Here is a 14,945-nt window from a genome sequence, read left to right as displayed (position 1 = left end):
GATGAGAAAATAGCCTCTTTCATTTGGTTTTCTTTTCTTCTCCCCCTGCAACATCAGAGATTAACCTTTGTTCTGCACCAAAACAAAAAAAATTAAAAATATATCAAAAAATGGAAATGGCCTTTGCCACATAACTACAGATTGAATATTTTGTGGAAACTGTCAAAATCTATGCTTTTGAATTGTCGGGAGATTGTGTCGTCATGGAAAAGTGTGGCGTTGTAGACTGATTGCAGGAGGAAGCCCTGCTTTTAGAGGGTCTGCTTTCTGTAGGTTTTTTTGGCAGCTAAGAGGTTGGAATGGGTCCATCGTAAGTGTAAGGTTCAAGACCTCCAAGAGATTTCATGTTCAAATAGAGGCAAAGCGGGTTTTATCTGCACAGCACCTGACATTAGAAAGCTTTGCTGCATTCAGAAAAAAAAAAAGAAACTACAATGCAATCAAGGCACATTAAGAGTGCAGTGCTTTTAACAAAGGACTAAACTTAATCTAAATGCATGTAGTGAAAATTTGCGCTCATCAGGCTGTTGTACGCTGGATAGAGCTACGTACAGACCGGGCATGTGATGCGCGTTCAAGAATGCATTGAAAGTGGGTTTTTCAAGATTCAAGATTCAAAGATTCAAAAGTTTATTCTCATATGAAGAAACAGGTTTCCCTGCACGATGAAATTCTTACTTTGCTGTCTGCCCCGAATGCCAAAAAAGTATACAGGAAATTGAAAATTCACACAAAACATACACACACAAAAAAACACACAAGATGTCGTGCAAATTCTAAATGTGCAAAAACGGTGATGATAAACAGTAGCGAACAATGAGGATGTGCAAGCTGCAGTTTATTCTTCCAGACTCCTGTCAGCTGTTACGGAGTCTGATTGCTGAGGGAAAGCAAGAGTTCCTGAGTCTGGTGGTCCTGCACTTCACACTCCTGTACCTCCGTCCCGAGGGGAGGAGAGTGAACAGACCTCGTTGCGAGTGGGTGGGGTCCTTGATGATGGAGGTAGCTCTCCTGCGGATCTTACGTTTGTAGATGCTCTCCAGTGAGAACAAAGGAGTCCTGGTGATCTCTGACGCAGTGTTCACCACTCTCTGCAGGCCGTACTTCGCAGCTTTGTACTCGGACTCATTGCCAGATGTAAATGCAGTGGAGTGAGCACGCAGCATGTGAAGTACGTGGCCGTTTATCCAGGGCTTCTGGTTAGGAAACTTCCTGACTTGGATGGTGGGCATGATGTTCTCCATCCACACAAGTGCTGATGTACCCGGTCACATAACCAGCATAATCCTGTATGCTGACAGAAGAGTCCTCCAGAGTGGCTGCAGCTTTAAACACATCCCAGTCTGTTGTCATGAAACAGTCCAGCAACGTGGTCTCAGTCTCAGGTGTCCAGAGCTGAACCTGTTTGGTGACTGGATTAGATCGTTTGAGTCTTTGTCTGTAGGCTGAAAGCTGTAGCAGCAGTCCAGCCAGCTTGAAATGAAGGCATGAATCAGATCTTGGAGTCTCCCGTTTGTTTGAAACAGTTCAAAGCTGATTTAGTTTTGGTCTGGGTCCACTAAAATTTCAAGTGATCCTGTCTAAAGCCTAAGTGAAATCTGTTTAAGGCTAAATTCAGCAAAACAAAAAAAATCATCTTATGTCCGCAAAACTATCTGTCTAATCCTGGCTAATTTTTTTTTTAAGCTGTAATCCATTTTCTTTCTCTGTCTTCTTTCGAATTTATTAAATTGGCAGAAATACATGCAACAAATGAACTAAACCGCTGTTCATTCTCGTCTTGCTTGCAGCGTTGCTTTATGCGACTATCTTTGGTAACGTCACCACCATCTTCCAGCAGATGTACGCCAACACCAACCGCTACCACGAGATGCTCAACAGTGTGAGAGACTTCCTCAAACTCTATCAGGTTCCCAAAGGCCTCAGTGAGCGAGTGATGGACTACATCGTATCCACCTGGTCCATGACCAGAGGCATCGACACTGACAAGGTTTGTGTGTGGAGGGAAAGTGTTTGAAACTCTTTGTGTGACTGCTCATGGATGATCCTTGAGAGCTTCTTGATTAACTTTGTTTTCCTCCTGAGCCTAGAAATGAAAGAACTACTTTAAAGCTGAAGAACCAGAAAATACAGAAGTAAAGCTTCAAAACTGGGATTTACTTTTGTGGCTTTGTCCGAATTCTCTCATAACTCCCTAACCCTAGGGAAACTATAGAGTTTGGGACTATCCAGTGCCCTGGATTTTAAGACAATACGAACACCATGCCTCCAATTTTTTTCTAACAGCAAATACCACGTCACCCATTTGTCAAAGTAAAAACAAAAAACGAACATTTTTATATATATTTTTAAATCCACTGTGTGCTGCTGATGAAAACACGTACACAGCAAAAACTGGAGAGTTGAAATTTCGGTGTTAAACAAACCAGAGTTGATTTCCACTCTTGAAGTGTTATTTTAACACATTGCGATTCAAATGGTGTTCAGTGTTGGGGTTATTTATCAGTGTTACCCAAATTAGGCTAATTTAACACTACAGAGAGTCAATGCCCCTGGGCTTCTGCCTCGGAAACCCTGTGCAAGAAAGTACAAGGTGCTGACACTCTTGAAGTGTTATTTTAACACATTGCGATTCAAATGATGTTCAGTGTTGGAGTTATTTTGGCCAAGTGAAGTTCATTTGACACTATAGAGAGTCAAGGCCCCTGGGCTTTTGCCTCGGAAACCCTGTGCAAGAAAGTGCAACGTGGTAATTTTCCATGAGCTGCGGCAATTTCATCAGTGCTGGAAAAAGTTCTTCACAAGCGGTAAGTTAAACTAATTTATGGGGAAAAAATACTGTTAAATGGCCCTTAGTATATACAATAATGTATCTAGAGAGAATTGTATAACTTTTCTACGCTTTTTTGTTGCTGTTAAGCTGCTTTCACGCAGCGGTTTCATCCAACCCGTCCGTGGCCTTCTGTAATGCACTACACGCACAAATGTTGTAAATGCAGCTTTACCTTAACAGCTAATGCTACACACACAGACTTCGAGTTTCAATGTTAAGTTAATGTAGAGGATCTGTGGCGCGATTTGAGCGCAGTGTGTTTTCAGCGGCGCGGCCTGAGTTTAAAAAAAAAAAAAAAAAAAGACCGTTGGCGAGGTTGTGGCTTTTAAACAATCTGGGACTCGTCTCTGGGACTTGACGTTTTCGGGGACTCGATTAGCAGGTGAAGTACAAATCCAAAATGGCGACTCAACGTCACAATTCCATCCATCCGTCCATCCATCTTCTTAACCCGCTTTATCCCTTTCGGAGCAGCGGGGTTGCCGGAGCACGTCAGATTACTGTTAAGGAAAGGTGGGGGAAACCTTGGACAGGTCGCCAGTTTGTTCCACAGGGCCCATGGGGCTGGAGCGCTCCACATCCACCTTGGCGGACAGACAGACATGATAAAGCCACCTGTTTGCTTAGGCCTACTCCCTTTCGAACTAATACAGGAACAGCAAGCCTTAACTTGGTCACAGACACACGAAATTACGTTCTGTGTGAATGCAGTTAGGGGTTTTAGATAACTATTTTACATTTTAGGAAAATGTGTTTTCCTGCATTTATATAATTTTATTTATTTACTATTTAGCAAGTTTCATGTATGCTTGAATCATGTAAAAAACTATTTTTGACTTTTAACCAGTTGTGGCATCCCTTAAAAAAACGTACTCAAAATTGCATCTGTCCTGTGGAAGGAAGGAATTTTTTAGTGTCACTTTGCAAAAAGTTACTACATACTAAAAAACAAATTTTTACAGGTGGGACAAAATTTTAAGACAGACACAACAGACACCCTTTCCTGCTCGCTGGATGTCATGTGAACGTAGATTATCCCAGAAATTAAATAGGGAATGTCGTTTTATTATACTCTGTATGTGTTGCAAAATGCATTTTACAAGCAAAATGTATACAAGTTTTTTTTTTTGTATTTTAATTGTTTTATTTAGAGCTATGGACAATGATTTAACCTAATATTTATGAAGTCTATCTTTGTGGGCTGGTAAGGGCTGTCAAATTTTTTTGTGTGGGTGGGGGGTTACTTAAGTATAATTGAATTTTATAACCCAACCTTGCTTTAATCAATATTTACACCACATTGTAAATGTAACTAAATTTTATAATCTAATTCTTGTAGGTCAATTGGTGTTGCTCTTCGGCTTCAGAGGGTCTCAGCTGGTAAACCCTAAGTGAAGGAGGTAAGTCTTGATAGTCATGTTAGCAGTGTCAGCATGCCCCCCCTCCCTATTTTTTTGTTCTTTTATGGAAAGCTCACCCTAACATATACCAGACTTGGTGATTAGATAATTGACTTTGCATATTACATGGCTCACACACACACACCTCATTCTGGAACCCACTGCATGGGTTTTAAAAGTTTCAAAACTCTGTAGTGGATAACATAGTTGACAGGTTTATTACTGTGTCCATATGACTGTTTTTAATTTTAGCTTGAATTGTTTAAGTTGTATGCTAAAAAAATGCTTATTTCTGTCATGTTCTTTTCTTTTTGGTATGGTTCAGTAAAATGCTGGTGCAGGTTTGCTACCGCCAACAGCAGAAATATGTAAAGCTGGATGAAGTTGATGGACAGTTTGATTTCATGCAACTGCATGAAAAAGGTTTGTTTTTAAATTTCGTTTGAAGAGGAAATACATTTTGTGTAGGTGATTTTGTATCCAAATTAGTTTATTCATTTGTGAAGTGAGAATAGTGCTGGCTTAAAAGGTGCTCTCAGAAATATCTCATCTTTTCCAGTCATCGAGAGGTTTTGCCTGCCACCTGACGCAAAAGTAGTATACAAAGATGCAACAGGGACAGAAGTTGACGAAGACATTTTCAATGACCTTGTCAGCCAAGGCAGCGTTGTTTTAACAGTTTTCCCAAGTGATGGTGAGAAATGTAAAGGGTCAGTTACATGAAGCAATTCAGTGTCAAATGGTGGAACCTGAACTCTCAAATCAGTCTACAGAAAAAAAAAACAATTTGTAGTATAATGTGGAATCCAACAAGATGCAATAAATGTTGCAACATTTGAACGAACCTGAACTCTCAAATCAGTCTACAGAAAAAAAAAACAATTTGTAGTATAATGTGGAATCCAACAAGATGCAATAAATGTTGCAACATTTGAACGAAGCTGTACATTTTTTTTTATTTCTGAAATTTATTTTTTCTCCTAGAGTTTACTGATTGCTCCTTGTCCTCTCCATCTGAATGGTCTGACTCAAGCTTCAGTTCAAGTGCAAGTGCATCAACTGTACTTCTAGATGAGATCCCAAGGAAAAAATCAAGAGTTGAAGGAACAATCAATGCAGTTTCTGCAAAAAAGGTTGGAACAAAGTTCAAATATCTCTGTCAACATTTTTTTTTGCCGTTTAATTACAATTTTTGTCTTCCCTAAGTTGATCGAAGCTGTACTTGGAGCCAGTTCAGGTGGTGAAGAGGTCCTTGAAGAATATCACGCATCACAGACTCTTAAAGATTCTACCAGAAGAAAGCTGGTCAATATAATAGTGGCCCACATGATTGATAAACATGGGTAATGTGCCCAGTTTTTGTAGACTTAAAAAAGAATCAAAACTGTTTATCTATTACTATAGTAATCCCAATTGACTCTCTTCCCAGACATCTCCCCACTAAAGCTGTTAGAGAAGAATATGCTCTTGGGATAGTGACACTTTTTCCATCCCTGAAAGACCCATACTCCGAGAAAGGCTACGTATGTATAATTATTATTGTAATATTCGTTGAGATAGTATTTATGTTTTGTGTTGTTAGGTTCTGGGTGGGCATTTTGATTTCTGATATTCTTAAAAATGACAGACAATGCACTAAGTGTTAATGTATTTCCATTTCAGGAACACTTCTATGATGCTGCAAGCAGTACAGGATACATTTCTTGGCGTCTTAAGACCATCCAGAGAAAGATTCGACGAGAATCTACCACTTCAAATAGCCTCACTGGCCTTTCTCAAGGAGGAGGTAATACATCTGCAAACTGGTCATCTTATGTCAGCTAGTGTAGTAGAAGAGAGCAAAGATGGTTTTAGGTTTGTATGCTGTCACCTCTTTCACAAAAGTAGTTTGTATGTCTGACATTAGAAAGCCACTTTCCTCTTACTAGATTGGTTGAACAATCTCTTGGACTGATTTTTATTATATAATTTTTTTTGCATTTACCTATTAGCAACTAGGGCCTAATTTATTTAAAGTGTGTGTGTTCCTTTCTTCAGGGGGCCCTAAATTCCAGAGATCTGTTGTAGTTGAGGAGCAGCAGCTGGATGGAGATGCTTGTCAGGAGGCAATGTCTTTGCTCAATTATGCCACAGACACTACGCAAATTTTTCGAAAGATGAGAGAGACGTTTCAGCATCGGCAAAAACTCATCAATGACTCAGACAAAATGCTTGACATCCTGTCAATCTTCCCAAGATTCCTGGATACCAAAGGATTGGTAAGTATGCAATGATATTTTGAGATCTACTTGAAATGTGCAGAATGTGGTGATAGTATATTTTCTTTCTCATAGGTAAATCAAGACTTCATTCTCTTGTTTAATGACGAGGTATCCAACCGGCTGCTTCAGAAATGGGACCCGATCTTTAGATGCAACGTTATCAAAGAGGCCAAGCAGCTCACTTCAACACCAGAGCTTCGTCAGTTGTTGCATTCAGTGGAGAGTCCACAAGGAAGTGATGAGGCAATGAGTGAGTTTTGCTCTCTTGTGTTTACAATTCAATACTTTATTAACATAACTTTTTTTGTACTTTGCTTTGTGTAAGTCTTTAAAAGTTCAATGACCTAAAAGATCATGAAGTACATGAATTTGCAGTACATTTGAATGTAGGTTTGTTAAATCAGATTATTTGGGGCATATCTAAGTTTCTCAGTTATTGCATCACCGCCAACTTATTTTAGCTGTCATTTTACTATTTATTGCGGCACATATCTACTTGAGACATGCAGAGTTTTAAATATATGCAACGTTTTCAACAGAGTAATTGGTTTTTGCCCTTTTAATGATCATTGTTTTAAGTCTTTGCTGTTCATTCATTCTTTGTCCATAGCTTATGATGCAGAGATGGCCTCGCTTTTGTTGCTGTTATATCTCCTTCCACCACCACCTGGGGGACCAAAGTTTCCAAAAATCAGCGCTTCTGATGCAGTTGAAAAAGTTATTGTCTTTCACAAGGTAATTTTACATTTGTTAATTTTGATCATGTGTAAAACTGGTAAAGAGTTAAATGAAACAAATTGTAGGCAAGTTTACTTTAACATAGAATGCTTGTGTTCACTTGTGCAGTGCTATTTCTGACTTGAGTGTCCAATGTCCTTTTAAAACCTCAGTCTTGCTGCAGTTTGGAAGAACATCTTCAGAACCAGCAGAACCATCAGCCATACCTCCTAGCCGTTGGTCGCGAAAAGAGGAACATCGACAGATTCTACATCTCCATTGACAAGCGTCTCATCCCATGCCAGGCAAACCGCTCCCTTGGGGCATTTGATGAACTTTTTAAAGCTCATTTTGTTTTCAGTGTGTCTTATGATGGTGCACTTCTGAATTTCTACACCTTTTTGCAGACAACAGTTTATAACATTGATATGGGTAAAATGAAGGTGTCACCAAGAATTCGAGACATGAGAGCCAAACTCCTTAACCAGGAGGTGCTTCTCACAACCCAGATTTAAAGCCAGGACAATTAAAGGCATTTTGAGCAAAATGCTCACATGTTTTCTGTGCAACAAAATTTTCCCCAGCAGTTGATTTCACATATAAGAGGTGAACATGGTTATTATCCTGGACCAAAGTTCAAGTTGTTTTGTTGTCAGCCAAGTTGTAGGCTTCAGTTTCAAACATATGCAGGCTTTAGAAAGCACCTTAACATTATTCATAGCAACGTTGAACAAATTGTTCATACTTCAGCTGTTACTAATTTGCCTAGTGATCCAGTTTCACATGATTTGGAAGACCAATTTCATTCAACAGATCTTTCTCAAAGTTCATCCAGTGTTATTCTAGAGTCTAGTTCGTCCCATGTTCCAGAAAGTAGAGAAACTAGTGTTTCAGATTTTAGCAGGGATTCATCCAAAAAAATGTGCGCATCCATTGTGGCCAAACTGCAGGGTAGTGGCATTTCTAACAGTTTAGTATCTTCACTTGTGGGTGATTTGGAGGAACTAACAAGCGAGCTTCGTTCAGAAGCAAAGCAAGCCATTATTTCTGCTTTACCTGCAACTGACCCCAACATATCTGTAATTAATGAATCTTTTGAAAAATTGAAAAACCCATTCACTCATCTAAATACAGAATGGAAACGAAATAAATTCTTCAACCTAAAATGGGGAGTGGTAGAGCCCAGAGAAATAACACTGGGAGTGAGATACGACACCAGACGTAATCAAAAATCGGGTACTTATGATCAGGTACCTGTTAAGGATACTTTCATTTATGTCCCTGTTCTGGAATCTCTGAAGTTCATGTGTAAGAATCCAGAGATTTGTGCTCTCCTGAAGAGGGAGTGTAGGTCAGAGCCAGATGCGTATCATGACTTTTGTGATGGAAGTTACTTTAATACTCACCCCCTGTTTTCAGCCAAAAAGCATGCTTTACAAATTCAGCTATTCTATGATGATTTTGAAACGGCCAATCCCCTTGGGTCAAAACGTGGAATTCACAAAATTGGCTGCATTTATTTCATTTTAAGAAATCTACCTCCAAAATTTAATTCCATCTTGATGAACATTCATTTAGTATCTCTTTTCCACACACCAGATCTGCACAAGTACGGTTTTGATGTTATACTGGAACCACTGATAAGTGATTTGAAACAACTTGAAAGTCGAGGGATAAGTCTTCCATTTTCTGATGAGCCAATATATGGAACAATTTCACAAATAACTGGAGATAATCTAGGGATGCATTCCATTCTTGGTTTTAACGAGTCATTCAACAGCCGACATTTTTGTCGCCTTTGTTTGGTTGAAAAAGATGATTGTCAAATAGTGTACACTGAGGATGATCCTAAAGTGGTCTTTCGTGAAAAGATGTGTTTACATGCATTGGCAGTCTCTTAAAGAAAATGTTAATTTAAAGTCACTGTATGGTATGAAAAGAAATTCTTCTCTAAATTCCTTGCAGTATTTCCATGTTTGCAGTAACTACTCTTTTGATATAATGCATGATCTTCTTGAAGGTGTCGCTCAGTATGAGATCAAATTGCTATTTGAATATCTCACAAAACACTACATATCAGAACAAAACTTGCTTTCAAGGATCTATGGTTTTGACTATGGTTTTTTAGAAAGAAAAAATCGTCCCACTAAAATTATTTTGGATAGTCCAGGTAATGGCATTGGCTTGAACTCCATCCAGACATTATGTCTCGTAAAAAACATTCCACTTATACTTATTCATTACCCGTCTTCAATTAGGAAAATTGGTCCCTTGTTGTTTTTCTGGTCTATGAGGTTTGAGGCTAAACATAAGTTGTTAAAAGATTGTTTCAAAAATTTCAAAAACATAACCAAATCACTCGCTAAAAAACATCAGATGGCCATTGCTTATCACTGGGAAACCTTAGCACTCAAACAGAAGGAATATGGGCCAATTAAATCATTTTCATTGAGAGAGGAAAATGTGGTAAACACTCAGATTCTTGAACAATCTAAAGATGTTTTCACAACAAGTTGGGTTAAAGTTAATGGTGTGGAGTACAGAGCTGGACTTGTTGTTTGCAGTTTGATGGAGGAAGAAATGCCTATCTTTATTCAAATACTTGACATTCTTTTAGTTAATGATGCCATTTTTTTATTGACTCAAAAATTATTTACGGAGTACTTTGATGAACATTACCATGCCTTTAAAGTGTCAAGTACTGAAGAAAAGTGTGTTATCAAAATAACAGAACTGAAATGTTACAAACCCTTTGATGTTCAAAGCTCATATGGAGCAACAGATGAAAGTTTTTTTGTTATTCCGTCATGTGTTATGTATTAATTGACTGCATGGGAGTAAAATATTAAATATGTTTGAAAATACATTTTTTGGGGAATTATTTCATTGCCGGTTATATAATTTCAACTATTGTATCGTATTGCAGTACTTGGTAAAACATTTTAGTTAATTGTTTAAAAAAACGCTTATTTGGGTAGTAGTTTTAGTGTCTAAATTTAGTGAGTTAAAAAGGAACTTTGACTCGGTGTTAATTTAACATATTTATTGAGTTAAACTATTGACTCTGACTCGGTGTTAATTTAACATATTTATTGAGTTAAACTATTGACTCTGACTCGGTGTTAATTTAACATATTTATTGAGTTAAACTATTGACTCTGACTCGGTGTTAATTTAACATATTTATTGAGTTAAACTATTGACTCTGACTCGGTGTTAATTTAACATATTTATTGAGTTAAACTATTGACTCTGACTTGGTGTTAATTTAACATATTTATTGAGTTAAACTATTGACTCTGACTCGGTGTTAATTTAACATATTTATTGAGTTAAACTATTGACTCTGACTCTGTGTTAATTTAACATATTTATTGAGTTAAACTATTGACTCTGACTCGGTGTTAATTTAACATATTTATTGAGTTAAACTATTGACTCTGACTCGGTGTTAATTTAACATATTTATTGAGTTAAACTATTGACTCTGAATCGGTGTTAAATGATTTAACTATTTTGAAAATGTTAATTTAACTCCGTAAAGTGTGGAGCTATATAAACCCTGAAAAAGTGTTGAAATTAACTCTGTGGGAGTTGAATCAACACTCCACTTTTTGCTGTGTATGATTTGAAGTATTTCCCCCTTATCAGGGACCAGAGACACCCGCGAATACAAATAACTACCTCCCACCCCCGCGGCCGAAAAATGTCCGCCACCAATCCTTCCTCATCAAAAACCCTACTGAAACATTTCCGATGCTCTGTAAAACATTGTGTAAAAGAACATCGCTCAGCATGAAGAGCTTTTCTTTTTTAATTCAGAACAATAGCCTGTTCCGTAGCATACTTTGTAACGCACATTAGAATTGTCACTCTGTGCCTTAAAACCAGGAGCCCGTGCTTCCTCCTTCATCAGTTAAGTGAGAGAGGGCATCTTGTTCCAGAATAGGCCATTTTCATCCATCATTCATTCATCCGGATAACAGTTATTCACCGCAGTTATCTTCCTCAGCGTTTCAGGATATTTTTCGGCTTCTTCTGAGTCAGCTGATGCCATTTCTCCCTGCAGGGGGACAAACTTCGGTTATAGGGATTCAGGAGCCGGTGGAAATAACTGAAATATTTCTTAGCAATGTGCTCTTCATCTCCGCTCCCCTCCTTCGGACGCAAAAGTCTCATACAAGCGTCTTGAGTTAAGTTTCTTCTGTTGGATACGCGGGGGAACACTGTATAAAAAATCAATTAAAATCAGTATTTTTTCAAATGACAACTCGTTCAAAGGCAGTGCATTGTGGTCTACTGAGCATAGATGCAGACTGGCTTTTGAAGGGTTGAGACTTTTGGGAATTTTTTAGAGCAGTAGATTTTGGAATTGTAGATTTGGACAGCCTCAAAAATCAGAGAATGTCCTAAATAGAGAGTAAATTTGGACACAAGCATTTTTAAATCTTACCGTGATTTTTTTCCTTAAAGTCTTTAAATGCATTTCATAACTATAGTAACATAGTTTGAATATATAAGTAAAAAGTACTGTAGAAGAGCAAAAAGGTACAATTTAAAAAACTTGTATGGAATATAGATTAAATGGAAGCATTTGTTTTCTATGGCTCTGGTGCAGTGGGCGCATTGGTCACTGCTGCAAGACTGATGCTGACCGGGCATCAGAATGTAAAGACTTCATTAAGTGAATGTCTGCTTCTTGGAAAGTGCGAGAAGGTTGAACATTTTATCACCTTTGAGTGACAGATCTTGACGCCCAGCCCAAACATAAAGTATTAACATGAAGTCACCTCAGCTGGGTGGGAGGAGAACATCCTTCAGTGTCAGCCAGGACATGTTTATGGAACAGTATGTTAAAGGAATTTTACCACATGACCACCCTTTGTGCCTCCTCAATCTGATCACAACAGTTTTGCAGCATTTGGTGAAAGGGAGACTTATTTGATTCTAGGGGTGTAACGGTCCACTAAAATGTCAATTCAGTTCGGTTCAGAATTTCATAGGGCTCGGTTCGATACATTTTTGGTATTATTTCGGTTAAAAAATGGCAAAAAAAAGATTACTTGCCAAATGCATTTATTGGTTTTATATAACAATGATAAAATTAACCTATGTAGCTGATCTGCTATACAAAAGAATACAACTGTTAGCTTTCAGGAACCAAAAACTTTGGATAATTAACACTGGCCTGAAAAAAAAAAGTAACTTGCACATTTTCTTTCTTGTAGACCCAATTTTTACAGCCGGGTGATGCCGGTTTAAGTTCGTTAACAGATTAGATGTGTAATCTGTGGCATACGCTATCTTGGTGTAACAATAAAATGTCAAAACACAGCATTTGACGTATCCATGTGTCTTTTCCTTTCATCCAAACAAATCCAAAGTGTTCCCACACAGGAGAGCCTAAGGAGAATGGGGGGGGGGGGTCCGCATGATACTGTTGACATGCTCACTGTCACTTCAGTCACCGAATAGCTGTTGAACCTCCTGCAATGACGTTTCTGTCCGTGGTCGGAAAACGCAGGGGAGATCCTCTCCAGGGCCGAAGGTGGATCTTCCTTCGGGGTTCACTTCCTCCTTCGGACCCTCAGAGCCTCCAGAGCGGGTTAATAAAAGAACCGGTCTCCATTCTTTTAGAGGAAACCGTTTTTATTACTTTTCCGGCAAACTGAGCAGCACACCTTGAACATGCGCTCTCGCACACACATTCTTGCGCTGCCACACTGTCCCCCCCCTCCTTCCTAAACGCGCGCGGGTGCAGACACCATTAAGCGTCTTGGCGGAAACTCGTGGTTAACATTAGTTCCGCCTCGGCGCAAAGTTAATACATTTGGGGGGGAAAACAAACAAACAAAAAAGAAAAACCGAAACGGTACAAAAGAGATCCGAACCGAAATTGTTGTACCGAAACGGTTCGGTCCAACGACATGTACCGTTACACTCCTATTCGATTCAGTTGCTTTTTTGTGAGATAAACCAGGGTCTGAATTAAAACACATTCAAAACCACAGAACACTTTTTAATTTAGGCTTTTTTGTCTTTATGTGACATTCTGACCTATAGTTACGAGAGCAAAAAGAACACAAAGTAATAGTCACAATAATTCTTACAGGTGTCTGCAGGTGAAAAACGTTCGAACATGTTGAGGGGAAGCAGGAAATTTTAAGATTAAAGACTGCTCGGTGAGCTTATAGAGAGAAAATGTTCACGCACGTTTCTACGGGCATAATGTGAGCGAAAGGTCGTCTTACTGTATCAACTGCAGCATTTGCGTGTAGCAGTGAGGAGCCAGTCCTCTGACCTTACTAACGACTAGAGGATGACCGCATCACCTGTACGTCACAAGTGGACAATTTTGCAGCTGCATCCCGAACAAGTGGAAGATTTTTTATGGAACTTTTAGGGCACGCTGCTAACAAAGAGTTACAGTAATCCAGTCTAGATGTGACAAATGCATGGATGAGTTTTTCCCCATTACTTTTAGAAAGTATATTTCTGATCTTAGCTATATTGCGCAGGTGAAAGCTGTCTCCCCCTCAAGCCTGTGATATTTGAGCCTTAAATAATAAATCCTGGTCAAATAAAAGCTCTAGGTTTCTAACTGCTGAATTGGAGGCAACACTTGCGCCATCCAGAGACCTGCGAAACAAACAAGATGTGACCACTCCTCTCTACGACCCTCTTCAGGGCCGGATGACCCAAAAACCCGCAGCACCCGTATAGGTCATGTGATTAAGGCTAAAACTACAGTCAGGCCAAGTGATGTTTTGACTTCTGTAGATAAATGACATACTTTTTTAGCTTAAGTTCTGTTTTAAAAATAGGATTGCACATGTTGTTTCTCATCCAGATTCATTATAAAAAGAAAATATATGCATTTATTAGCTGGAGGCTGCTGAACTTCATTATCCTTTCAAGGTCATACAGGCTAGATTCCTGCTTCAGGCAGAAAGGCTGCATTCCATTGGCTTGGTTTGATTTCTGTTCGTCTCGCCTGCCTGCAGGTGCTGCAGATTTGTCCCAAGGACATGCGGGCGGACATCTGTGTCCACCTCAACAGGAAGGTGTTCAAGGAGCACCCAGCGTTTCGGTTGGCCAGTGACGGCTGTTTGCGAGCCCTCGCCATGGAGTTCCAGACCATCCACAGTGCGCCGGGTGACCTCATCTACCACGCCGGAGAGAGCGTGGACAGCCTTTGCTTTGTGGTGTCGGGATCGCTGGAAGTCATCCAGGATGATGAGGTGGTGGCCATTTTAGGTGAGACATTTGTTAACATTTGACAAAAAGAAAATACTCAAAACAGAGTAAAAAGTACAGTGAACAAAACAAACAGACGAAAACCCAAAAGGCATTTCTTTAAAGACCCACTGATGAAAATCAGGTTTTGGGTGTTTTTAACATGTTCTTATGGCATTTTGTGATGACACATGTAAAGAAAATTAATTTTAAAAATCCATTTCTGAGTATTTCTATATACAAATTATTGTGAGTCAGGAGCAGATGAGAAATTGCCATTTGAAAAAGAGCTGATTTGTGAGGTTTGCTGAGCCTCAAACTCTCTGCTCTGAGCTCTCAGCAACAGGGAAGGGAAGGGGGGCGGGGTTGCTCCATTCCAACGATCCTGTCCACCATTAAGAGGGAAAATTCTGGTTTAAGATAGATTTAAGGGCAGGTATAGCTTAAACAGGTTTTTTTTTCTCCTTTTGGGTATAAATAAAGATATTTTTAGATAAC

The 14,945-nt window shown here is 39.1% G+C and overlaps 2 protein-coding genes across 7 annotated transcripts in view; both read left to right on the top strand.

The window, feature by feature from the left end:
- kcnh1b (potassium voltage-gated channel, subfamily H (eag-related), member 1b) overlaps nt 1-14,945 on the top strand; it is a 78,799-nt gene that overhangs the window by 36,734 nt on the left and 27,120 nt on the right. For all 4 annotated transcript variants that reach the window (XM_078947686.1, XM_078947689.1, XM_023954290.2 and 1 more), the window contains exons 8-9: nt 1,791-1,990; nt 14,216-14,468. In XM_078947686.1, the coding sequence (XP_078803812.1) occupies nt 1,791-1,990; nt 14,216-14,468 (453 nt within the window). The remainder of the gene's footprint in view (nt 1-1,790; nt 1,991-14,215; nt 14,469-14,945) is intronic.
- Nucleotides 2,650-7,821, top strand: LOC111947367 (uncharacterized). 3 transcript variants are annotated; one of them, XM_023954349.2, is made up of 12 exons: nt 2,679-2,807; nt 4,173-4,233; nt 4,559-4,656; nt 4,793-4,927; nt 5,218-5,366; nt 5,440-5,576; nt 5,663-5,756; nt 5,896-6,019; nt 6,271-6,491; nt 6,567-6,744; nt 7,105-7,229; nt 7,385-7,821. In XM_023954349.2, the coding sequence occupies exons 3-12, from the start codon at nt 4,563-4,565 to the stop codon at nt 7,724-7,726; spliced, it is 1,599 nt and encodes a 532-aa protein (XP_023810117.1). In that variant the 5' UTR covers nt 2,679-2,807; nt 4,173-4,233; nt 4,559-4,562; the 3' UTR covers nt 7,727-7,821. The 3 variants fall into 3 exon arrangements, with proteins under 3 accessions (XP_078803868.1, XP_023810117.1, XP_023810122.1); XM_078947742.1 differs by lacking the exon at nt 4,793-4,927 and having other exon boundaries at nt 2,650-2,807; nt 7,385-7,819; XM_023954354.2 differs by lacking the exons at nt 2,679-2,807; nt 4,793-4,927 and having other exon boundaries at nt 4,110-4,233; nt 7,385-7,819.

The sequence above is a fragment of the Oryzias latipes genome, chromosome 1, assembly GCF_053564925.1.
Source record: "Oryzias latipes strain Hd-rR chromosome 1, Olatipes_Hd-rR_3.1".
NCBI classification, from domain to species: Eukaryota; Metazoa; Chordata; class Actinopteri; order Beloniformes; family Adrianichthyidae; genus Oryzias; species Oryzias latipes.
This window is presented reverse-complemented; position numbering and strand designations above follow the sequence as displayed.

Bases quoted from the DNA above. Each gene is read 5' to 3' on its own strand.
- LOC111947367 (XM_023954349.2), top strand. From the start codon at position 4,563: ATGCTGGTGCAGGTTTGCTACCGCCAACAGCAGAAATATGTAAAGCTG. The intron at 5,367-5,439 runs GTTGGAACAAAG...GTCTTCCCTAAG, and splicing joins ATGCAGTTTCTGCAAAAAAG to TTGATCGAAGCTGTACTTGG. The intron at 5,577-5,662 runs GTAATGTGCCCA...CTCTCTTCCCAG, and splicing joins CACATGATTGATAAACATGG to ACATCTCCCCACTAAAGCTG.